This window comes from Mytilus californianus, unplaced genomic scaffold (assembly GCF_021869535.1).
Source record: "Mytilus californianus isolate M0D057914Y unplaced genomic scaffold, xbMytCali1.0.p SCAF_14, whole genome shotgun sequence".
NCBI lineage: Eukaryota > Metazoa > Mollusca > Bivalvia > Mytilida > Mytilidae > Mytilus > Mytilus californianus.
The window spans coordinates 8,713,593-8,739,976 of NW_026262626.1; the positions used below are offsets into that span (position 1 = coordinate 8,713,593).

The window sequence follows — 26,384 nt, forward strand, 5'->3', positions numbered from 1 at the left end:
TCGTGGGGTACCAATTTTCGTGGTTTTCGTGGATTGCTTTATCCACGAATTTAAGTGTTCAACGAAATTTAAGAACTGTTGTCCAAATCAGTACATGAAAAGATCCCCATTACCGTAGGTTTGACTGCATCGAATATCAACAAACGCACTATGAGTTAAAGATGCAACGTCAGAAAGGATTCTGTCCATTTAATCTTTAAAAACATAAATTGTACGACTTCTAACCTTTCAATTCTCACGAAAAATTACGTTTGATGATAAAAGTCAGACTTCCGGTGATGATACGCGATGATGAAGTGTTCCTTTTATATCCCAATAATTATCATACAAAAAAATGATTTCATTAAGGGCTTGCTTTTTTTTATCTCATAAGAATTGATTCTACAATTCAAGGGACATTTGTACCTTTTTTTCGTGTAATCTTATCTATAAGTGACATGTTTATGGCCCAATTAACACCTTTGGTGACCGTTAGTCTGTTGATCAAACAATCTCATGTTAATTAGTGTCATCACTTCTGATTAAAAACAATTAAAATGTTTACTTTGCAATTTCCTTCAATCGAGAAAATTTGTAAGAATAGTCGAATCGGCTTATTTCAGAAAGCAATTATCTTATAAAAAGTTTGATGAATGTTGTCAGTAATGAAAGGAGAACAAGTAGGTGAAAATAAACACCTTATTTTTAAATGTCCCAGAAATTATTATAAAACAACATATGATTATTTTTACGAGTTTTCGTTTCAGATGGCTTCAAATTCTTCACCCAATTTTTTCTCTTTTAAAAAACTAAAATCCACGAATTTAATAACCCACGAACATGCAACTTTTGCTCTAACCACGAAAATTGATACCCTTCTCGCCTGATATACCGTTGCACCTTTTATCCCTTTTAATCAACGGAACAATTTTGCGGATGAACTTTGTGTGATCGTCATAAGTGCACTCTAAAATACAAATGTACTGGTCTAGGATCAATAGTTACAGACCAGACCCACCCATGTTTATGGGAGAGAAATAATTATCGACACCGTGAAAAAAAACCGTCTATACTCAAATGATCCTAAAGATCTCTATAAAAATTGCACAAAAAACAAACAATTCAGCACCCGGTAGTCATATAAGTGCGTCTCTGAAGGCGAAAGCAGGTCAAGTAACCGCTCGGTTATGTTAGTCAGTCCAACTGTTCGACAGACCTTGCGTAAAAAACTTTCCTCAAAGTTTTCCTGGCCTCTATAGAAAGAAATGATTTATCTTTGGTCTGCAGCTTAATACTGAGTGAGCTGCAGCGTGTATGCTATTTGTACATCTGTCGTGCAGCCACTTCCTGTTGCTGATAGTTTGAAAATTTACAAGACTCATTGCACAGGGAAAATTTTCGTCAAAGTTCGACGCAAGTCTAGACCCGGTATTGGTTTTGTTTAAATTGAGAAGATATATAGTAAATTCTAACTTTTTGAGTGTTTGCTCAATTCAGAAAAAAAAAATAAAAGATAATAAAAATATACCGAACGGCAAGTATAATGCCATGAAGAATTAATAGTTCTTAAGCACCCAACCTCTGTATCCCCTCATTTTCTTAAAAAAAATATTGAAACCCTTTGTCTTAGCATAAACATAAAATACTGTCAACATGCTCCTTAGTTAATCGTCCTTTCTTTACACTAAGTCTTTTTGAAACTAATTTCTAATTGTCCCAACCTAACCAACGACAAAACGATTTTGTTTAATGTCTCATGTAAAATTTGTTAAAAGATGTTTGTCCATTCCATCATACTCCGTACATTAACAGAGTCTTCAACATGGATAGCACCATGTGCAATAATTAATGTGTACATGTTACTTCATATATTTCTTAAAAACCCTGCTCTTTAACTATAGAAACAAATCATACAAGTTAGAATTCGTTTGGAACGACGGTTTATATTTACGCTTTGAGACGACCCAAGATTTAAATGCTACCTGAAAGGGTAATTGTAATCCTAATCGTAGGTATATGACAGTTTCCGCAAATGTCTAGTGAGGGATTATCCTATTGTTTAGGCTTACGTACAGATTAACACTAGGTATAAATATAAATGAGTTAGAACTGCCCCGAAGCACACAAATAAAAAAAATATAAAGTTTACTACTTCAGAAAATTGGTACCGTCAATGTTGTTATGTGAATATTAATTACTTCAAAATTACAAAAAAAAAACTAAACAATAGCAAAGAAATGCAAAAAAGAAAAATGAAAGAAAACACTTTTGAATTTAGATACAACCTACATCTTGAGCTAATATGCTTACTCTAAAATTACTGGATCCGTGGTTGGAAATAATAGTCATATAAAACATTCTTATACAATTAAGACAGGAAGTTAAATCAATTTTCAAATGTCATAAAAAAAAAAGCATTTTATTTAAACTTTTAAATCTTACTCAATTATCTCACATAATAAAGTAGTATTTTGTGTAAAGGACTGGAATAAAATATTGGTTGTGGATTTAGAAATTAGTTGAAACTCAAATTGTGAATAGTAAACAAACAAAATGATAATTCTTCACAAGAATAATACATGATTTACATTCATACTCACAATAAGGAATCATATACAATTTCAACCATTAAATCGTACTTTGGTGTCATCTAATGTCATCTAATGACCAATCAAGAGATCATTTGAGCCTTGAGCACTTTACTATATTCTAAGTTTGTAAGAGAATGGTAATCCCTTTGAACGCTCGTACTTAATCATGAAGAAAGGGATTATCATTCTTTTACATATACTAAGATCATTTTTGAGATATATTACTAATCATCATAATTATCTTTACATACGGAATGAATAAATACAGGTTTATCAGCATACCAGAAAGCACGACTGCAAATTTTATGACTTACACACTTTTCCGGTTACAGCAATTAGTCTTTCCTTATATAACTAATTAAAAATTATATCGATAAAATGTATTTTGTAAATTTGCATACATCATTTAATGGAATAGTCAAACAATATTACATTAAAAGACCACAAAAGGACATCTTCCAAGCTTTGCCAATTTTATTCATAAAGGGGAGCAATCCCTGGTAAATACAGAGAAAATGTCGCCCGTTGTGCACCCGAATATTTAAAATCTTAACACAACCAAACACGATCTTACAAAATCTAAACAGCATTTTTACCTTTGGTCTGAATTGGTTTGAACGTGATCTGATCAAGTCTAAATCGAACGCTAGAACAATCTGTCTTGTTTACCTAGACATGACTGAACGGACTGAAGTCTATAGATCGGAGCAGCGTCTGAAAGTCGGGAAAAAGTCTTACCATTTTTCTCGTGGTAAATTCAGTCGTTTAAGGCTTTATAAGACCAAAATAACCGTTTAAGACTGAAATATTGTCCATAGTGTTTGTGATTTTTGTTTTTCATGTGGGTGTATTGATTTGATGTCATAAAAGATACGCCGTATTCCTTCCTTTTCATAAGATTACTCTGGCATGTCCTTAAAAATTATTGGAAAAATTATACTTTTGCATTAAAAGAGCCTTTTTTATACTACCTGTACACATATTAAGTAGAAATCATTGGAACTTATCACTGTAATTTGCAATGTATGTAACAAAGGGATATATTGTAAAATAGTTGTAATTTGTAAGAAGATGTAAATTATAATTGCAGATCAGGAATTGAGAATGGTCTTAGTAGGAAAGATAGGAGTCGGAAAGAGCTCAACAGGAAACATGCTCCTTGGTTTTAATGCCTTTAAGGCGAAAAGAAAAGCAAAGTCGGTTACAAGATATGCAAAGTCCAAAGAGGGAACAGTAAACGATAAACGGGTAGTAATAATTGATACCCCGGGTTTGTATAACACTACCCATAATAATAGCCGTAAGCATGTACAGGAAGAAATTAAAACTTGTATAGAACTAGGAGCACCTGGAATACATGCAATTATCTTTGTTTTATCTACTGCAATGCGATTTACTTCGGAAGACAAAAAATGTTTTGAGGATTTTTTTGAAATTTTTGGGGAAATGTTTTTCAACTACGCTGTAGTAGTTTTTACAGGCGCAGATCTTTTAAAGAAAGATAATTTGAGTTTAGAAGACTATATAGGCAGCGACAAAGTTTTAAAAAAGTTTCTTGATAAATGTGGTAATCGAATGATACCATTTAATAACTTGGATCCTACACCTCTGGAGGAAGAAACACAGAGAAAACATTTAGTATCAACAGTCGTTCAAATGAATGAATCGCTAAAGACATACTATACCAATGAACAGTTTATAACTGCCGAAGAGAACCTCCGTAAAATGGAAGAATTGAAACGGGACCAAGCTATAGAATTGGAAAGTCTCCGTCAGCAACATTCAGAGGAAATAAAACAACTTGAAATCGAGTATAATGAAAGACTTCTACAAATGAGAACCAAAATAAGACAAGAAATAGAGGAACAACATAGACAATACAAGAAGAAGGATAAAATAGAGACATGGTAAGAACTAAATAGAAAAAAGCGGCTTAAACGTCTTTAATATATTACATTGTATGCCACGTTTTAAGTTATGAAAGCTGCCGTTTTATATCGTGCATTATTTTATACCGGATATTGTCTGAAAATTTTTAAGTACCACTCCACCTACAAATGATCGAACAGATGATTCATGGGTAGAAAGCAAATAACTAAATTTGATACTGTTTGACAAATGAAAAATTATTCAAATTTACCTATAATTTTTACATAAAGCCGTGTTCAAAGAACACAAGCACTTTTCTGGATTTATGGCGAACCCAATGAAAGTTTTCCACAGTGCCATCTCTATCTTGACCAGGTATTTAAACTTTTGTAAGTTCACCTGTCCTATTGAATAAATACAATAGCTATTTTTCTCTGTGTAGTTTATTCACTGGGACCTTTAAATTTCTTCTAAGAGAAATCTATCACTCATTGATTAATTTACCTAAGTAAAAAAAAAATCTTGTAAATAGAGGAAAATACATGTTTTATACTCAAAACTGCATGTGATGTTACATTTATTCAATATTGATAATATATTTTCAATCGGTTGAATGTAAACAGTGATGCAAAAATTAATAAAATATAAAAAAGAAGATGTGGTATGATTGCCAATGAGACAACTCTCCACAAGAGACCAAATGACACAGAAATTATTATAACAACTATAGGTCACCGTACGGCCTCCAACAATGAGCAAAGCCCATACCGCACAGTCAGCTATAAAAGGCCCCGAAATGACAATGTAAAACAATTCAAACAAGAAAACTAACGGCCTAATTTATGTACAAAAAATGAACGAAAAACAAATATGTAACACATAAACAAACGACAACCACTGAATTACAGGCACATACATACAGAATGTGGCGGGGTTAAACATGTTAGCGTTGATTTCTGTTATATTAATAATATATTAATAATATATTTTCATTCAGTTTAATATAAACATTGATTCAATCATAAAAAGTTGATTTCTGATAAAACTTTCAACATTTATTCCTTTTAAAAAAAAATTTGTCTGACATGAATAAAAACTTGAAAATTATGATGTTCAAATTAAGATCTTCTTAAATATATTCTATAACTAAACAAAAAAAAATCAAATTTCAATAGGAACATTGATAAAAATTTTGTTAGAAATCAACTTTTTATGATTGAATCAATGATTATATAAAACTGAATGAAAATATATTATTAATATTGAATAAATACATCATCACACGCACTTAATGAGTATAAAAAAAGTATTTTTGTCTATATATAAGAAATTTTTTTTACTCAGGTAATTTAATCAATGAGTGATAGATTTCTCTTAGAAGAAATTTAAAGGTCCCAGTGAATAAACTACACAGAGAAAAATAGCTATTGTATTCATTCAATTGGACAGGTGAACTTACAAAAGTTTAAATACCTGGTCAAGATAGAGATAGCACTGTGGAAAACTTTCATTAGGTTCGCAATAACCATGACAATATCGTTTACATTGTTCAATCAATTTTGTTCAATAGCAATCGTTAGCTTATTGGAAACTAGTTACCTGCAGTTGGCATGCCTCTTTCATTTTGCATCTATACCAGTAGTATCTTCCTAATTATTTGAGATCGACTGGTTGCAGTGTCCCAAAATTATTTCTTAGATGTTTTTTATTTAAAACTTTCTTCTAGTGTTTTTAACATAAATTATAATTTTTTCACATAAACGAGCCACAGATAATCTTTTCTGATTTATTTTTTTATTTTCAGCACTGTTATGTAGTTGTCTAGACACATTTTATAGCCACAACACAGATTACTGAAAAGAAGAATGTATATACAGTGTCATCCTTGCTCTCTATGTTCCCCCTCCCCCCCCCCCCCTCCCAAAAAATGCTTGTTTGTCATCATCAGTGTCAGGGATGATACAATATATAAATCCATTTGAAAAAGCATGACTGTCGTTGATTAAAGATTAATCTCATACAGAATAGAATCATGATCAGAATTATTCTTTGGCGCTCAATATGTGTGATTATACTGTATTTGAAACTTTTAGTTCAATAGCTCATATCTTAAAACACAATGTCATTTGTACAAAGTATCATAGCATTTAGTAGTATGTACTGTATATATCTTAATTTAAAGAAACTAAGTTTACATTATTAAAGTTTTGATAAGTTCCTACATGTATACCTCAATTTACACCCTATACAAGACAGAGAGAAAAAATCACAATAAAATGGGTTTACATTGTAGCCATCACATGTAAAGTTCTTTTGAGTGTAAATTGATAAAAACCAATGCCAATAAAATGTTATCATTTTATTCACCCGAAGCGGTTGTCTGGATAAACATCCTTTGGGAACGCTGAAAGCCTAGGAAGCTTAAGTACCGGAACACTTGGAGAGGTATATGGCCGGAAAGTGTTATTCACTTTCGCAACCTTGCATTTATATCATTAAAAAAATATTAAAGGTAAACGATATTAAAGCAGTGTAGAAAGGGAGTAGAAAAAAGTGATCGAACCCTTCACAAGCATGAATATTTTTAACGCACCACATTCGTTGTGTGCCGGTTCATAGTCAAGGCCCTGTAATTCAGTGATTGTCGTTGGTTCATGTCTGTTATTATTTGTTTTTCGGAAATTGTTTGTTATACAATAGGTCGTTAGGTTTCTTGTTTGGATTGCTTCAAATTGTGAAATGTCGGAGCTTTTTATAAGTGACTATACGTATGAGTGTTGCTCATTGTTGAAAGCCGTTCGGTGACCTATACTTGCTTACATCCACGTCATTTAAACTCTGGGGGATAGTTGTCTCATTGGTAATGACACTACATCTCCTTATTTTATAATTAAATTGATTAAAACTACAATGTATATTAGTCTCCATATGCACCTACACATATATTAGTTTATATCAACGTGAGTATTAAATGTCCCTTTGGTATCGTCCTCTGCTGTTTTACGATAGTAGATCATATGTGTTATGGAAAATAAATTGTTATATTTTTTGTGTTTAAGAACTAAACAGTTTTTTGTTGTTGTTTATATCTTGCCTTTATAACAAAAATTATTCCACGAAATTCACCTGCAACAAACTGCTCCGTAATTGTTGAAAACTTATATCCAACAGCATAAAGCAGTTAGAAAGTGCAATATGCAAAAGTTCAGAATACTAAAGTAGAGGAATTTATCAAACCATTTTTCATTTCATACGTAAAACCTTGTTTGGAAATCCCATCGAGACTAAATCATTTAATGATAGATCAGCGATTGCAGTATGAGAAGAATTTTAATTGTGCAGAGTGATTTCTTAAATGTTACCGAGATGATAAAAAAAAACTAATGAATTGCATATCATGAAAGCAGATATGTCAATAAATTACGACGCCCAGTGGAATTGCCGGGTGCTACCAGTGTAGTTTTAGTGTTAAGCTTTCTGCTCGTAAATATTGTTTTCTTTCTGAATATGCATGAAATATTTTCCACTGGACGCTACGCAATCATGTACAAATAATCACTTAATTGCACACATATAAAAACACGTCGCAAAGCTGTTATTTTGTTTGGTATAGAGGAGAGAGGCAGAAGAAACCAAAGGGATATTGAAATTCAAAGTCAAAAGCAAAACAAACAAAAATACCGAACTCCAACATGTCCAAGGAAAATTCAAAACGGAAAGTCCTTTGGTACAGTCATTTCCTTGTGTAGAAAATGGTGGATTAAACCTGATTTTGTAGCTAACTAAACCTCTCACTTTTATGACAGTCGCATAGAATTCCATTATATTGATAGAGGTGTGAGCAAAACAAACAGACATAAAAGGTAAAAATGTCAAAAATTGGGGTACAGCAGTCAACATTGTGTTATAACCTTAATCACTATAAAAAAACAAAGAACTTTTTCAACAAAGAAAAACAAAATGGCATATAGACACTCTATAGACAAAGTACATAAGCAAAAATAAAAGACAAGAATACAAAAAGATACCATCGCATAATAACTTAATGGCAGGATGTATAAAAACGAAAAGGCCATGCCATGGCAAAAAGCGAAAAACGACCAAACGGCAGACAACACTCTACTAAACACATCATAGAAAACTAACTTAGACTTAGCAGCACGAACCCTACCAAAAACCGAGGATAATCTCAGCTGCTCTAGAAGGGTAAACGGATCCTGCTCCACATGCTGCACCGTCGTCTTGCTCATGCAAGTACACATTTGGTGATTAGTTTGATTAGGTAGGTCACATTCGGGAAAAGTGGACGGGTTTGTGGTTACGACAATTGGAACATACCCGTCGTCATCTTTTAAACAGATATCCCATAACGGTCAACCATCTGGTGATGTCGTCCATAAAATTTGAAAGAGAATGACTCCAATCCCACCACTTGAACATGAAAAGAAATGAAAAGTTTACAATTGAAAGCTGAAATCATCTGTTGTGTCCTAAAGTTTTGTTCTCAAACTACCCTCATTGTCAGTTTCTAGATGTAAGTCAAGATCTGAAACAAACTTCATTGTTTATGTTATATCCTTTATTTCAAGTGCGATGGAATAATTGCGTTCAACATTGTCACCAAACATTGAATTATTAAGTGAAAGGACATCATTTATATAGCAAAACGCGAAGTTAGAGGATACTGATTGCTACTTTTCATTCTTTCTACCTTCTGTTCAAAAATAAAAACAACACGTTAAATAAATGCATGCGTCCGAAGCGCTTTTCTGGATGTACCTTCATCAGGAACGCTCAAAGCCGAATATTTAATGAATCGAAACAGAGTTGAAGAGCTGTTAAAAAAAAAGGAATGACTAAAAAAATAGCCAAATCCATCTAAGGTCAACTGTTGCCGCAGGGAGTTAATACCTTAGTTTCTTTTTTTAATTTTAAAATTTGTAAACGGACAATTTTAGAAAGGTTTGTCATAAATCATGTCATTACCGAAGTTCTGACTACTGAGATGATGATACCCTCGGGGACTGATAGTCCACTAGCAGAGGTATCGACCCAGTGCTGTTAAAAATGAAAACAACACGTCAAATAATTGCATGCGTCCGAAGCGCTTTTCTGGATATACCTTCATCAGGAACGCTCAAAGCCGAATATTTGAAAGCCGAGGATGTATAAGAACCGAAACAATTGAAGAGCTATATATGACCCAAAAACATACCTAAAAAAATAGCCAAATCCATTTAAGGTCAACTTTGCCTGAAGGAGTTGAAACCTTAGTTTCTTCATAATTTTAAAATTTATAAAAGGACAATTTTAGAAAGGTTTGTTATAAATCATGTCAGTACCGAAGTACTGACTCCTGAGCTGATGATACTCTCGGGGACTGATAGTCCACCAGCAGAGGTATCGACCCCGTGCTGTAAAAAATTAAAACAACACGTTAAATAATTTCATGCGTCCAAAGCGCTTTTATGGATTTACCTTCATCAGGAACGATCAAAGCCGAATATTTGAAAGCCGAAGATGTATAAGAACCGGAACAGTTGAAGAGCTACATGTATATGACAAACAATTACCTAAAAAATAGCCAAATCCATCTAAGGTCAACTTATTCGAAATATATGGCATATTTGTATCAGATGTGCAATTTAGACTATTTTAAATCTTGAGTTGAATTGTCATAAAAACAAGTAGCAAAAAACTGAAAGTGAAATAGAATATTAAGAATCTAAATCAATTATAAAAATGAGAGTTGTAAATGTTTTGGTTGGTTTGTCGATCTCTGCAGTCTTATACAAGGGAGGGTCATGCAAGGCAAGTCGAAATGGATTTGGACTGCCAGTAGAAAAATAGGGTGTGTGCAATAAGGGTAGAAATTTAAACCTTGCTACAGGTCACCTCCAGACTCTTAAAGAGTTTAAGTGTGCAGAGAAAACCGCGCTCGCCCTATCCAATGAAATGGAATCGACATACCTATTGCGAACGGATGTGGACGCATACATTGTTTGTATTTATACATTCTGCACCGCACACAGCTGAACGGACGCATAATCTTGCAAGAGCTTCACTTCTGAATAGGGACATTTCAGTGATGATCATAGATTATTTCTATAACTTAGACACTCCTTCAACCGTGGAGTGTACATGTTTTCCAACTGCATGTGTACAGAAACCAACTAAATGTATCGTCAGAGGTGAAATATTCGAGTTAAAACCAGTTGGCAAATAAAATATGTACTATAACTTAACCAAAACTTCTGGTACATGTATCCATATTGATATACTCAGGTTAATATCCTTGTGTTCTTATGAAATGGAGTTTGTTTGTTTTTTTGAACCCTGCCACACTTTGTATGCGCCTATCCTAAGTGATCAGGCGTCTGCCATTCAGTGGTTGACGTTTGTATATCATATTTGTTTTTCATTTGTTGTGTTGGACATAAAATCAGGCCGTTAGTTTTCTCGTTTGAATTTTTTTACATCTTCTATTTCGGGGCCTTATACATGCATAGCTTGCTATGACGTTACGCACGTTATTGCGTCAATACCGTGAAATCAACCTGTCCACACTGATAAACAGCTTTTCTATGAAATCGGAACAGTTAAGCTATATACAATTTCTATTCATAGAATAGGCAGGTATTAATGTTCCCAAAAAATGAACAAATTGTTTTATAATATTTTAACATAGTCTCAAATAAGGACAAAAATATTGGCAAAACGTCAAAAATATGCATGTCAGACGTAACAGACTATACGCATAATAACTTTTACAGGGGTGTTTATGCTCGTCGAAACAGTTTAAAATCCACGAAAATTCGCATGAATGATATGCGTCATATATAAAGTATTGCGTCATTACTGAATTTTCGTTGATGCAACGGCAAAAGCTGATTTTTTTGCAAAAATGAATAGTCTTCCTCACGGTCAGATTTCGGAAAATGGTAAGTTATAAAAAATCAGAGCTTTTTAAAATATAAGATTGCATGAAATTTCGCTTTCATACATCATGCTCACTAAAGTACATAGCTATACCATTTCAAATCCTAATTTTTACAGCACTCACACCACAAATAAAAATGAAACTGCTTCTGGCAAATGTCTAGCACGAATGTCCAATGTCGAATTACGCCTTTTTTTACGAACAAACTGTCAGTTGCGATGTAATTTAAATAAAATTTCGATTGGTTGCATACACAATAGTGCTTTTCCGTAATTGTACTTTAACCCTAAAAATAGTTACATACTTCTTGATAATTGCGTAGTCAAAACGACTTCGTTTTTAAAGAAATCAATTGTCTTGCAAGTTTGTCCACTGAACTGATTTTCTTATGTTTTCAACGTTGTCGATTCGGGACGCTATTTATGCCTTTTAAAATCAAATCGAAATATTTGTTTGTTTTGTGTTTTGGTGTTTAACGCAACTTTTGGCGTCCTTGGTTGTATCATATCGGACAGTTTTCTATGGTAGAGAAAGTTGGAGAACCGTGGTTGAAATATAAATTTTAAACCCGTTGAACAGACTCGCAAAATGCATCAAATAATATCCAAACATTTTTCAAAAATATTCTTATCCGATACTTATCGTGTTTAAATAAAATTGTGATACATCTGATTTAATGGAGATATATACGATTGCAACAAAACGCAATTTATAGGAAATTTTAAAAAGGTAAAAATGATTCAAAATGTCAGGAACTCGAATTCAGAAAGAAAAATGATGACCATTTTGATACAAATTATAATAGAGTACTTTATAAGAAAGACCCGTTTAACTTGTAATCCCCCATACCCACACACTATTTTTTCTTATTAAAGCAAAATGGATATCTTCCTCCACTTCTTCTCGGATTTAAATGGAGAAACATTGCATGCGAAATACGTTCTACGTCATTTGGACTTCGATAGAGAATTATCTCATTGACAATCATACCACATCTTCTTTTTTTATATATATATATATATAGACCCTATTATCTTACCCTAATGCATATATGCGTATATATGTGTTATTTGTTACTTGCGTAACTTCCAGTGGGAAATATTTCATGCATATTCAGTACAACCAAACATTTAGAAGTATCAATATTGATTTGCAGTAAAAAAAAAAAAATGCCAGCAAAAAAATATCCTCGATTATCGGCTTTTAAAAACCCTCAAATTTAGACGTTACCAATTGAGACGCAATATCGTGCGTAACGTCTATGCGATATGAGTTTTGCTCATTGTTGAAGGCCGTACGTATATCTATAGTTGCTAACCTTCTACGTCATTTGGTCCCTGGTGGAGAGCTGTCTCATTGGCAATCATACCATATCTTCTTATTATTTATATGTTAGGTTAAAAGAAATTGAATTACCTTTTTGATGAAATATAAGTGTACACTTACAATATATTTACCAAAAGACCAAGCCGAAAGCTGTGTTACTTCGGTTTGATCCCTTAAAACGTTTCTTTTTTTTTTCGAATTTTTGAAACGCATTATGTAAGAATAGTTTTATAAAATAAAACAAAAACACACAAACAAAATCTTGATTTCATTTGATATAAAAGATATGCATCTTTTTCGATGAATCGAATGTTAATTTTCTACTGAATATTTTCACTTTTTGTTAACATGTATGTATCTTATATTTTATTTTCTTACATTAATTGCATTTACAAAAGGAAAACAAAATAATTTTCGTTATGCCCGGTTGTTAGTTTTACTCAACTCAACAAGGAAAGTGCAAAACAAATTATTCCACGTCCCTGAAATATTGTTTCGTTCTCTGAAATTGTTACCATTACACGAACTATCATTTTGTTCTGTCGAATTAGTTTTTAGTTATTTCGACTTTTTCACTTGACAATTTGCAGTCTATCAGATACAGAAACAGAATTTTAAAAAAAACCACCACAACATCCAAACAAACAATTAACCTTAATTCGATATGTGTTGAAAGTTATCATTATTTAGACATGTTAAAACTATGGAAGTAAGCAAAAAAAAAAACAATAGATTACATAAATCACTGAAGAGTGTATAATAAGTAAAGTGTGTGACAACACACAGTAAAAATATACCATTGTAAGTATATTATCTTATTAAAGATCACAGATACCTAATATACCTTCCCTCTCCTCGTTCCCTTTACGATTGACTGAGTCGCTGTTGTTTGTTCTTGATTGATAGATAGATGTTCTTTTTTTATCTATATATCTACAAAGACAAAAGATCACGAAGGTTTGGTCTAACGTCCGTATATCAAATTCGAACACTAGAATGAATCTCGTGTCGCAAATAATAATGTAGACACAGGTTAGGATAGTTAGAATTGGCTTTGAACCAACTTTCAGGAGTGCTCTTAAACTGTAACCTTGTGTTTCTTTTCTTTTTGTTGTTGAATTTTTGTCATCTGGACTTAGTGGATATCTGAGGAGACAAGCCTTTAATGGCTTTATTCAAGTTTTTTTTATGGTATGCTGTTAAGGCACTGTCCCATGTAAGGAGAGGTTGAGCGCTCACAAACTTGTAAAACTTAGCCAAATCCTTTATATGCCTGTCCCATGCCAGATTCTTCTGAATATGCATAAAATATTTGCTACTGAACGTTAAGCAAACAACAAGTCATCAACCAAGCCAGGAACCTGTAATATAGTGGTTATTTTTCGGTAATGTCTACCATATTTGTTTTTTGTTCTTTGATGTTGTATAAATCATGTTGTTTGTTTTATCATTTGAATTGTTACATATTTTATTTTCTGGAGCCTTTTATAATCCAGCCCTGGCCTCAGTGACTTTTCATTGTTTTCTCTTGTCACGGAGTCCAGCTCGCATTCATGAGTTTCAATGGTGCAAGCCCCTGGGTAGATTACCCGGGAACGATTTTGACAATGTCAGAGTGCTCAAAAATACGAAAAATGTATAACAAATAATAAAACTGCAAAAAATAAACAAGTTACATACCATAAATAATTGTACACTGTATGGAAACTCACATTAACAGGAGGAAATCCCTTGCAGTCGGAGTTGTGGATATCTTATTTACATCAGTAACGCTATATTACGGAACGTGACGTTTCTACGCTTTAACGTAGACGAAACGAATTTTTTGTATCGGCAAAGATTTTCAATGTTCAAATTCCAGTGTAGCCAATAAAATTCATATCTCTGTCAACCACTTTTTCAGTGTAAAAAAAAATATAAAAAACAGAAATTTTAACAATATATTTCTATTATTAATCGGAGTGACTTCCGACTTTGTTTACTAAGTGTGTGCGCATGGTTCTGCTTCTTGTTTTGGAAATAGTACTCCTGTATCCGGAACACTTCCATTTGGTGTCTTTCGGCTGTTACGTTTAACCCGTTAAAGATTAAACAGAACAGCCGAAAGGCACGAAACGGAAGTGTGGCGTCATTTTCAATTTTGATACTTCACCTTGCGTAATTAAACTTTTGTGATTATTCTATTTTTAAAAGATGATGAATAATTTAAAGTTAAGCAGTGATCGATCTGAAGTATTCTAAAAAAAATACCGTAGGTGAAGTAATGAGACATTTCAGTTTGTGTATAAATGTCTATACTGTTTTCCAATCATCTGGCATTTGTATTTTTCTTAGGTATACATGTTTATGTTATTCATATTGTGCATCATTTTAGTTCATTTAAATTTTGTTTTTAAATAATTTTTTTTATTATATACTGTTTCTTTAAAAGGCAAATGCCTTTGGGCTTTATTCAATAATTCTAACTATGTTTTGTTGTTATTATCAAAATTGCATTGAAGTTATCATGCATTTGAAATGTAACCTTGCTAAAAAAATTTGGTTAAAAAATGTTCAATGACAATCTAAAGGAAAACCTTAAAGCCCATGAGTAGATACTTGGAAAAAAATACTTGTCCCATCTAATGCACAGGTCCTATGTCTTGATAAATTTTGACATTGTCAAATTAAATGATATACACCGAAGAATTCTTTAAAATAAATAAATCTAAAAAACAATTAGCTGGTAATATTCAATCTTTATGTCATGCCTTCCTCAAATCAAAGAAACTCTGTTTCCAGCCACATGCCCATAAAGGTAAGACTTTTGAATAGCTGTAACACCCAGTCTTTGAAAGAACCATGCAAAAGGCTTATAAGTGGGTCCACATGACATGTCAACCAAAATGTAATGAAGTTTTGCACATATGTTAAAGTAGTCAAGAGAAAAAAATTCTAACTTTAAAATTTGATTTTAGGCTATTTTTAGAATTTTCAGCGCCATCTATTGGATAAGGCTTAATTTTCCAAAATTTCCACAAAAATGTCACAATTTTGTTACTCTGAATATGCTAGATATGGCTTAGTTTAGCTGATAATTGAATTGATTTTTATAATAAGCATCATTTGTCCTTCCAAACTTGACAATTATTTTTGATTGAGTATAGTTATATTGCGGGGCTGACCGGTCAAAAAAGGGTATTTTGGACATTTTTTGGATAATTCCTAAAAAGATCAACAAAATATCATGAAATTTTGTAAAGTGCTATGATTTTTTTAATGTTTTAAATGTTTCTATAAAGGTTTACATGTGTGCTACAAGTTTTATGATTTTTGAGCTGGGGTCTCCTACACTGTTACCATGGCAACGGAATAAAAATGTGTAATTTTCACAATAATCCGTGTATTTAATCATGAAAACTTATTTATATTTTGACACTGGCTTATGATATTTGGCATGAAGGTGTATTACAATAAGACAGTGTATCTCATAAAAATTAAAACCGTCAAAAGGTCATTTGACCTCAAGGTCAAAATACTTGATTTTTTTTTTCATTTTCTTATTTCTCTTTTTCTCTCTCTTGACAAAGTCTTTAAATACTTGACACACAAGTGCAGCACCTCAATATGATGTGTCCATGGATGATGACCTTGATCTTTGACCTTCAAGGTCAAATATTTAATCTTATATGTCACCCTGAAACCAAACATATTCTTTCTTGCCATTTCAATATGAAAATAAAGAGATGTGTACTGATTGCTTATGAGACAACTATCCATCACAGTTAAAATGAAGTGGTAGTAAGCAATTTATAGACCACAGAACGTGCAAGACCTTTGCAGTGCAGCTAAGGGTTTGTCCATGGAGGTCATGCCCAATCTCCTCATATAATAATGTTGATATTTAGATTATGAAAAAGGGTTCAGAATCCCATCACTAACCCATATTTAATCTTAATTGCCTTTCTAGTTCATCATGGGGACATGCCCTGCCCCCTACATACATGTACAATTGATGGTAAAATAGCTTGAAATATGTTCATATCCGTACCTCTAAATTATATATATACAGGGGCGGATCCAGCCATTTTCAAAAGGGGGTTCCAACCATATGTACCTCTTCAAAGGCATTGATCGTCAAAAAAAGAGGAGTTCCAACCCTCGGGACCCCCCGGATCCGCCACTAATAAATTCTCAATCAGCATGACAACACCTTTGAGTACACCATATATGTTTTGTCTGTGGTTCGTGCTCCTTATATACACTGTTCAGATACCCTCCTTAACCATATACTACATTGTATAATATATATATATATATATCATGACTAGAACAATTAAGTGCAACATATTTTGTCCCTCATGCCCTACCACCTCGTTTCATATTTCCACACATTAACCATATATATTTACTTGCAATGGCAATCCTTTTTTTACCAAAATGACTTCTACAGGGGAGACATTAGTTTTAATTCACTAAAAAGGTTCTACCTAGTTGTAATTAAATTCACAGACAATTTGGTAGAATTCTGACTTTAAGCAGAAAAATTTCAAATACTGTGAATTCAGAACTTAATGTGTGTAATAATACTATTGAGTATTCATGGTGACTGTCAAAACTGTGAGATTAATTAAAGCAAATTTAAATCATATTCAATATTGTACAAAAAATGAAAATGCAACTAAGCTCATGTCACAGTCTGGGCCACCTAGGGCTAACTGCAAGGTGTGGGGTTTCCCAGTTTGTTTTCAGATCGAGTGTACATTTTTGGTTAGTTAACTTCTGAGATCAAATGTTGTCTCCTTGACAAATACCCAATATCTGTTCTTGTTGTCCCCCTCAGTATCACATTGCGGCCGGGAATATATAAATGCTGCCCGTTCGTCTGTCCGTCCGAGCATCGGTACGGATTGTAAAATTTCTAGCATAATTAATCGTTATCTAATTTGGATATAATTTATGCAGTAGCTTTCTACAGACAACCGGTCAAGGTTGCAAATGAGCCCAGTTCAAAAATTTAGTAGGCTGGGTGACATTGAAAATATGTTGTGTTATTCATATTGCAATAATTTTTGCATTTACAGAAAAATATTTTGAAGGTCTCGATCAGAAAGTTTCGACATACATTGTACATGTAAAAGTCAGCGTGTTAGATTTCCCGAATAAATTAAGAAAACCATGAAGATTTGATAAATAAGGGCTGGGTTTTGAAAAGGCCCAAAAAAGTAAAAATTCCCCAAAATTGAAAGAGAACTTATTATAATACCACATCTTCTTATTTTTATACTGTATGCTTTTTTGAGCAAGGAGAAAAAAACTTGAAAAAGATCTTGCTATGAAAGCATTTGCGATCGCCTTAAAAACAACTCCATATAAAATGTTTCCACCAAAAGAATAGTTATCATCAAATCAAATCAGAAGCGTATTTGGAAACTTTACCTTAAAGAAGACAAATGATTTGGTGGACAGTAAAGTGGAAACAATTGATGAAGCAGATGTTGTACATGATTCAGACCCCAATGAAGTACTAATGTCAAACATTGAATATATTGAACTCAAGATCAGTTGCGGACATTACAACGAGAAATTTTTGCTTCTTCTTCTGTCCAATATATGTGTTTATATAACAGAAATATTGGTGAATGTATTATTACATGCAAATGATGCATCACAATTTGGTAGTAAAATGATTTTCTTGAGTGTTTGGTCCTTGGATTCAGCATGAACTGTTCATTCAAGTCTGACAGTTGAATTCTTAGTTTGACTACATTTTGACAGTCTAAGAATCATGTCTAGTTATTTTTGTAAACACCAGCTTTATCTTATAGAACAGATTGCCCAACTATAAAAATACAGTCCCTGAAATTATTTTTAAAGTACAATTTTAGAACAAAGGGCGAGTGTGATTTTTTCCCATCAATTGGCGTCAGTCGTCCGTTGTGAACGTCCGTTAACTTTTACAAAAATCTTCTCCTCTGAATTTATTGGTCTAAATTTAATAATACTTGGCCACAATCACCATTGGGGTATCGAGTTTTTAGAAATTTTGTGCGATGACCATCCTCCTTTATCCAACCAAAATGGCCGACATGGCTAAAAATAGAGCTCCCTACCATCTATTTACGTCAAAACTATCAGACGAGCTCGTGTAAGAGTTTCTGCTCTTAAATGACATAACTTTTGCCTATTATTTTAAACTCTGCAATAGATAGATACTTTACAATACAAAATTCGTGAGGGATTCCTCGGAACCTTGTGTCTCGCTTGTGATTGCTGCTGTCAGTGTAAAAGTGTTATGCCTTGACCTAATAAGTGAGTCCATTTATCAGTATATACAGAATTAAAAAATGTTTTTAGATGCTATTTCTCGGTCTTGAAGATTAGTGTCTGTCCAAGTTTCAAAACAATCCATGAAGGTTTAAAAAATTATCATGTCAAAAAAATTCAATCCCAGATTGTCTGTAAATGTAAACTGTAAAAAGCTGTCCATCTTTCAGAAAAATACTGAAATGAAAAAAATATATTTTCAAAAGTTTACTTTAGACATTATCTCTTAATCATAAAAAAGCTTCTTTCAAATTTTTATAAAATTGTATGAAGGTTTGCCAAAGAAATTGATGTGTAACAAATATTAACCCCAGACTGTAACTACTTGTTAACTGTAAAAAGAACTACGTCCATTTATCAGTAAAATACGTAAAATGAAAATAAATATTTAATTATAAATGAAGATTTTTAACAATTTTTTGCATTTTTGCCTAGTATCCTGAAAACTACAATCTACAGATAGGAACTTTAAAAGACAAGAAAAAAAAAGATTGATAATTATTTCATTGAAAGAAACATTTAAATACATGATATGAGTTTCATTTTGACAAGTTTTAACTCTAGTTAAAATATGACAGCACAGATTATTTTAGAAGCCTGTTTTTATAATTAGATTTCTTTGTATTATCCCCTTGGTTATATAAAAATCAAGGATATAGTGGCTGTAATTTGTTAGGTATCTAAATCTTGTTAGATTATTGCTCTTTTTAAAAACATACGAGTTAAACTTACATGGATATACAAATTGATATTTTAAATTTTTTCAGAAATTGCAAATTCTGACATTTTTCAAGAGAATCATAGAAAAAAATCACAATTAGTTTTTTGTTCTAAACATTCTCTTATTACACCTTGGTATGCTTTGTTTCATATTTGAATTTATGAAAAGAAAGGAAATATTGAAACACTTATGATGTATAAAGAACAGAATGATTAATTTGAAGAAAAAACAGATACTTTTAAAATTTTTTAGAAAATACATTTTTCACTGAATTATCTCCCTTTGTACATAGAAAATTAATATTTGTGGCATCATTTATTGTAATTGTACTATCTTCATTGTTTGTATAACTTACATTGTTAAGTATAATAATGCTTTAAAAAGGAAAAATGTATATATACATTTCCAAAATTATATACAGATTGTTATTTAAAATTCATTGATTCTGTAAGAGAAATTCTAAATTTGGACATTATTATAAGAGAATTTTAGAAAGTACTAAAACAAGAACTCACCAATCGTATATGCTAAAATGTGTTATTAACTCTGTCCACTTAAAATAACCAAATAGAGACGAGTTACTTTTTTTAATGGACCGAGAGCTGGTAAGTTTAAATAATCACGGTAATTTTAAGATTTTTAAAAAATGCATTTTTAATGGATTATCTCCCTTTGTATCATAGAAATTCAATATTTATGGCATCATAAATTGTAATTGAATTATGATCATTGTTCCTTTGACTTATGTTGTTAAATATTATAATGCTTATGAAAAAGAAACACTTACATTTCCAAAATTATCTACAGAATACTATTTTAAATTCATTGATTTATTGAGAGAAAATGTAAATTTAGGTATTTTTCGAGTAGAATTCTTGAATGTACTACAATGAGACCCCAGCAAGTTTACTAGCTAAAATGCATAATTAAGTATTCTAATTAATAAAACATAGGAAGTTATCTTTAAATTTCTAATGCACCAAAGGTTAGATAGTTTTAAAAATATGTACTTTTTATGATTTTCTGGAAATACTTTTTTACTGGATTATCTCCCTTGGAATATTCAACAAACTGTTTCTTGTAAATATAAGTACTGATGAGTTACTAAAGCTTCAACACTTGATTATTCAATTAATCATAATTCTTTATCTCGTTGTTTTCTGCATTCATAAGTTTCAGGGTGTTTAAATTGGTCATTTTCATAGAAAAATACTGCCTCCAACATTGGTAAACTGGTTCCCGATACATTACAGCATCTTCTAACTGAAAGGCATGGGAACCAGATGAAATATTTTTCTTATGGACTTCTTTCATAATGTTGTTTAAGCACACAAAGTTTCAATCATATCTGACATTTAGTAGCAAATATGGAGATGACATAAAAATGATTACACAAAACACTGTGCGGGACAATTTTGCCATTCCAGAATTGGCAAATCTGACTTTGTTGTTTTACAAAGTAACATTAAAAATGTTTTGGCCAAGTGATAGATATTTGACAAAAAAAATCCCCATATGTCCAAACATGTCACTGTTGTCACTGTTGTCACTAAAGTTGATTAGGAATACATTTTTCATGGGAAATATAAACATTCCTCTGGGAAAGTTCCCATCGGAAAAAAGTACTTTTCCCATGAGAATTTTAAAGTTCCCATCGGAACTACAATTTCCCATGGGAACATAAGTAAATAGTTTGTTCCCATGGGAAATTCTAAGGGAACTAATTTTTCCTCCAATGGGAATATCTTTTTCCCTTGGGAACATTTTATTCTTCCCATGGGAATATATATTTTCCCAAGGGAGCATTTATCTTTCCATTATTATTTTTTTCGAAATTTGTAAAAAAGCTATGAAATATCGCAACGAACTGACGGGTATTAATAACCAGGAGCAATTTAAAAAAAAATTTCATTTGATAAAAAAAATATGTAATTTCAATAAATTAAAGGTATTTCTATCATATTTTTACATTCAAAAGTCTTTTATTGTCATTTAAATGATAATATATACAAGTTTAAATTGAAAACATCGTTCAAACCTAGTATGATTGCTTTGGATAAAAACCGCAATTTTTTTACGTGTGCATGCAAAAAAAATTTCTTGTTAGAGGGGTCTAAATACAGCACAAACATCATTTTCCAAAAGACCAATAAAGTGAAAAAGTATATTTTAACAAAACGCATTTGACTAACAGGTCGAAAAACAAATGTTCTTAAATCCTGCTGACTGCCATTGGCGATTGCCAAATAAACGGATCACAAGGTGTAATAAATGGATCTTAACTATAAATTTAATACCAAACAGAAAACAATAAACTTGAGGCAAAGATGGTATACCGCAAACAAAGGTGCAAAGACTTTTTGTACACCATATCCGAATTTCGACAATTAATGTCTCTTCAGTGATGTTAGGAATCGAAACGGTCATTGGGAGGCCACATAATTTACCTCAATATATATATATACATATATGAATTCCTAAATTGCACTTTGAAATAAATTTTTAACAATGAATTTGTCACCATTTCGCTTTTTTTCGTCTGCCCAACTTAGTTTGGTCCTGAATATGCATGAAATACTTGCCACTGAACGTTAAACAAACGGCAAATATCCACCTATCCATCTGCAATTGCGCTATCCTCTGTTACATATCCGTCATTTTTTCACATGCTTGGTACTATTCTTTGAACACATTTCGTGTTGTAAGCCGATTTTGTCCTACATTTAGATTGTTCTTGTCCAGTATTACATTCCTTGAACAGGTTTAAATATAAAACTAAATCCTATAAAATTAATTTGGTGCATTGGTTCTCTGAAACGCGTTTTTGTAAATTTGAGCGTGTCAACCTCCTCATGTAGTAGTGGTTTCGGTTGTATGAACATACAACAAAAGTCTATGTTGGTAGTCAGTTATTGTTTCATTTTACATATTTTACAATTGGTGACATCAAATAAACTTTTATTCACATATTTGTTTTCTTCTGAAAAGAGTGTGTTTGTTTTTATATGAGGTGTTATAAATGGTCCCTCAATATATCCAAATGCCTGCATGGTATACTTAGCCATACGTTTTTATTGGATTGATGCGAGTTAATTCAAAATCGTATTTCGAATAATGATATATTTTTTATGCAAACCGAAGGATTTTATAATCTGTAGTATCAATGTCTCGTTGTCATATCTCTTTCGACGATAGGTTAATGTCTGCATGTTGTACTAAGCCATACGTTACTATTCGTTTCTGGTATGTAAGTTTTTAAACCAAATTTAAATAATGATATTCATATGCAAACTGAAGGATCGAAAATTTAAATGATTAATGTAAAAAATAACGAATACGAGGCGGGGGTATGACACGAAGTCAGCCAGACTACCCGAAATATAAATCCTAGCCTCCTGATATGTATGATCATTTAATCCGAAATTGAACTTGTCAGATTAAAAAAAAACAGCTTTGATTTAGGACTAATTATGAAATGTAGCATGCATTTGCTAACAATCCATGCAAAATAGTAAGACGTATATTCCCGAGCGTATAATGTACAACAATAGGGTTGTTATGTACTCTTAAACTTAATTAGGTGGTATGGTTTCCATGCACCTACCTGTTATAATAGATATAAACGACGTGCACTACAGCGGAAATACGGCTTCAGTTGTTAAAGTACACACACAAATTAATTGGGCTAATTTGGTCTCTGCTGCATAGTTTATTTCATTGGCAATCATATCCCACATCTTTTTATTCAAGAAAAGTCGTAGATCTTGAATATTCTGTAATCAATTTATGAAGCTTGATTGAGACGTAGATTCGCTCAGATACCGATTGTTATCTTTTCTTCTATTTCACAAATGAACCGCTGAAGTCAGGGATTCGGAATATGGCAGTTATATTTATATTCTCAGTTTGTATATAATTCGAAGCATTATCGAACTATGTCAGCCTATTGGACTTTCATCTTTTAAATTCCCTTTGCATTAAATATCTAAATGAGATAGGGATAACTTGAAGTGTACACATGTGCATGTAAAAAAAAAACCAACAGCAATATTTGACGAAGATGATATTGATGGAATTTTAACGTCTATGTATAAAACCACTTAAGTTACGATATCCAATCGTAGTATTAATTTATCGTAGAACATGTAGGAAAATCCGTCCTTTCGGAACAAATCTTAACCTAAGTAGCTTTATGCATATGGGCCCTGAATTTAAATCAGATTGGTTTTGGAGGTTTCTCTTATTTTCAAAATACATATTTTAAATTGTGACTATCTTTAGTTGCGTAACTTTCTATCTGAGTGTATAAACCAACGATCGACAAGAGCATACATTTTTGTGAAATAAATATTTATATATATTTCAAAATGTCCAATATTATTGACAACGAGTACAAAGTCATACTTACATTTTCCAAGTCTTACCAATGGAAAATATCTAAATAAATTGTTACTTCATCAAATCTTTGGTTGGAATTATTTAGATTTTCATAAATATCATTCATTACACCAGAAATGTCATTTCTAAACAAGTGGTAGCAAAATTGACTACACGTATGAGTTTAGTAATGTATAGTGCACAAGACACAAGCAAATGTACACATGATGTATATTATACCTGATAATTTTTAAATATCAAGTTCCAAATTACCGGCCGTGTATGGCATGGTATTGGTTGCAAAAATTTGATATTTTTCATTTAAATGCAGTATTTCTTATTTAATTCGTATATTTCTTCATTTAAATGCAATATTTTTTTATTTGAATGGTATATTTTTTCATTTAAATGCAATATTTTTTATTCATATGGTATAATTTTTCATTCAAATGGTATAATTTTTCATTCAAATGGTATAATTTTCATTCAAATGGTATAATTTTCGTTCAAATGCAATATTTTTTTATTCAATTGGTATAAAATGGCATTTGAATGCAATAAATGTTATTCAATTGGTACAGTAGTTTTTTTTATTTATATGCAATAATTGCATTATGGGAAATTCTTTGACATCATAAGGTCAAATTTGCAACAACGTTTGTGATTGGTCGGTAATTGTTTGGATTTTTCCCCTTTCCTTCTAAACTTGAGTGACCAAGAATTAAACAAGAGGCTCTCAAGAGCCTGAATCGCTCACCTGTATTTCAAAGGAGAAGATTTTTAAATGTTAGCAAACTTGATGAACAAATTGTGTAAAATTGTCTTTAAAGGGCAATAACTCCTTAAGGGGTCAATTGACAATTTTGGTCATATTAGTTTTTTTGTAGATCTTACTTTGCCGAACATTATTGCTGCTTACAGTTTATATAAATCTATAATATTCAAAATAATAACAAAAAACTGCAAAATTTTGTTAAAACTACCAATTCGGTGGCAGCAACCCAACAATGGGTTGTTCGATTCGTCTGATAATTTCAGGGCCGATAGATCTTGACCAATTAAACAATTTTACCCCGTCACATTTGCTCTAAAAGATTTAGTTTTTGAGATATAAGCCAAAAACTGCATTTGACCCTTATGTTCTATTTTTAGCCATGGCGGCCATGTTTGTCGATGGATACAAACTTCGTATACAATTTATAAACAAGATACCCTAAGGAACATTTAGTTAAAGTTTGAAGGTAATTGGCCCAGTAGTTTCAGAGGAGAAGATTTTTAAATGTTAGCAAACTTGATGAACAAATTGTGTAAAATTGTCTTTAAAGGGCAATTACTCCTTAAGGGGTCAATTGACAATTATGGTCATATTAACTTTTTTGTAGATCTTACTTTGCTGAACATTATTGCTGCTTACAGTTTATATATATTTATAATAATATTCAAAATAATAACAAAAAACTGCAAATATTTTGTTAAAACTACCAATTCGGTGGCAGCAACCCAACAATGGATTGTTCGATTCGTCTGAAAATTTCAGGGCCAATAGATCTTGACCAATTAAACAATTTTACCCCGTCACATTTGCTCTAAAAGACTTAGTTTTTGAGATATAAGCCAAAAACTGCATTTGACCCTTATGTTCTATTTTTAGCCATGGCGGCCATGTTTGTCGATGGATACAAACTTCGGATACAATTTATAAACAAGATACCCTAAGGAACATTTAGTTAAAGTTTGAAGGTAATTGGCCCAGTAGTTTCAGAGGAGAAGATTTTTAAATGTTAGCAACTTGATGAACAAATTGTGTAAAATTGTCTTTAAAGGGCAATAACTCCTTAAGGGGTCAATTGACAATTATGGTCATATTAACTTTTTTGTAGATCTTACTTTGCTGAACATTATTGCTGCTTACAGTTTATATATATCTATAATAATATTCAAAATAATAACAAAAAATCCCCCTTTTATTAATGAATAAAACCCCATAACTCGTAAACGTAAAATCTAAAATTTATAAAAAACGAAAGGGAGCTCACATCAATAGATATAAACAATTCACCAAAGTTTGATGCAAATTGGTTAAAGCGTTGTTGAGTTAATGTCCGACATGTTGATGAAGGACGGACGGACGGACAGACGGACGGACAGACGGACAACGGTATACCATAATACGTCCCGTAAACGGGCGTATAAAAACTGCAAAAATTTTGTTAAAACTACCAATTCGGTGGCAGCAACCCAACAATGGATTGTTCGATTCGTCTGAAAATTTCAG

At 32.1% G+C, this 26,384-nt stretch overlaps 1 protein-coding gene across 2 annotated transcripts in view; it reads left to right on the top strand.

The window, feature by feature from the left end:
- Positions 1-7,505, top strand: part of LOC127724145 (uncharacterized) — a 34,994-nt gene extending 27,489 nt beyond the window's left edge. For both annotated transcript variants that reach the window (XM_052231019.1, XM_052231020.1), the window contains 2 exons: positions 3,661-4,477; positions 6,244-7,505. In XM_052231019.1, the coding sequence (XP_052086979.1) occupies positions 3,661-4,477; positions 6,244-6,256 (830 nt within the window). In that variant the 3' untranslated portion in view covers positions 6,257-7,505. The remainder of the gene's footprint in view (positions 1-3,660; positions 4,478-6,243) is intronic.
- The last annotated feature ends 18,879 nt before the right edge of the window (positions 7,506-26,384 follow it).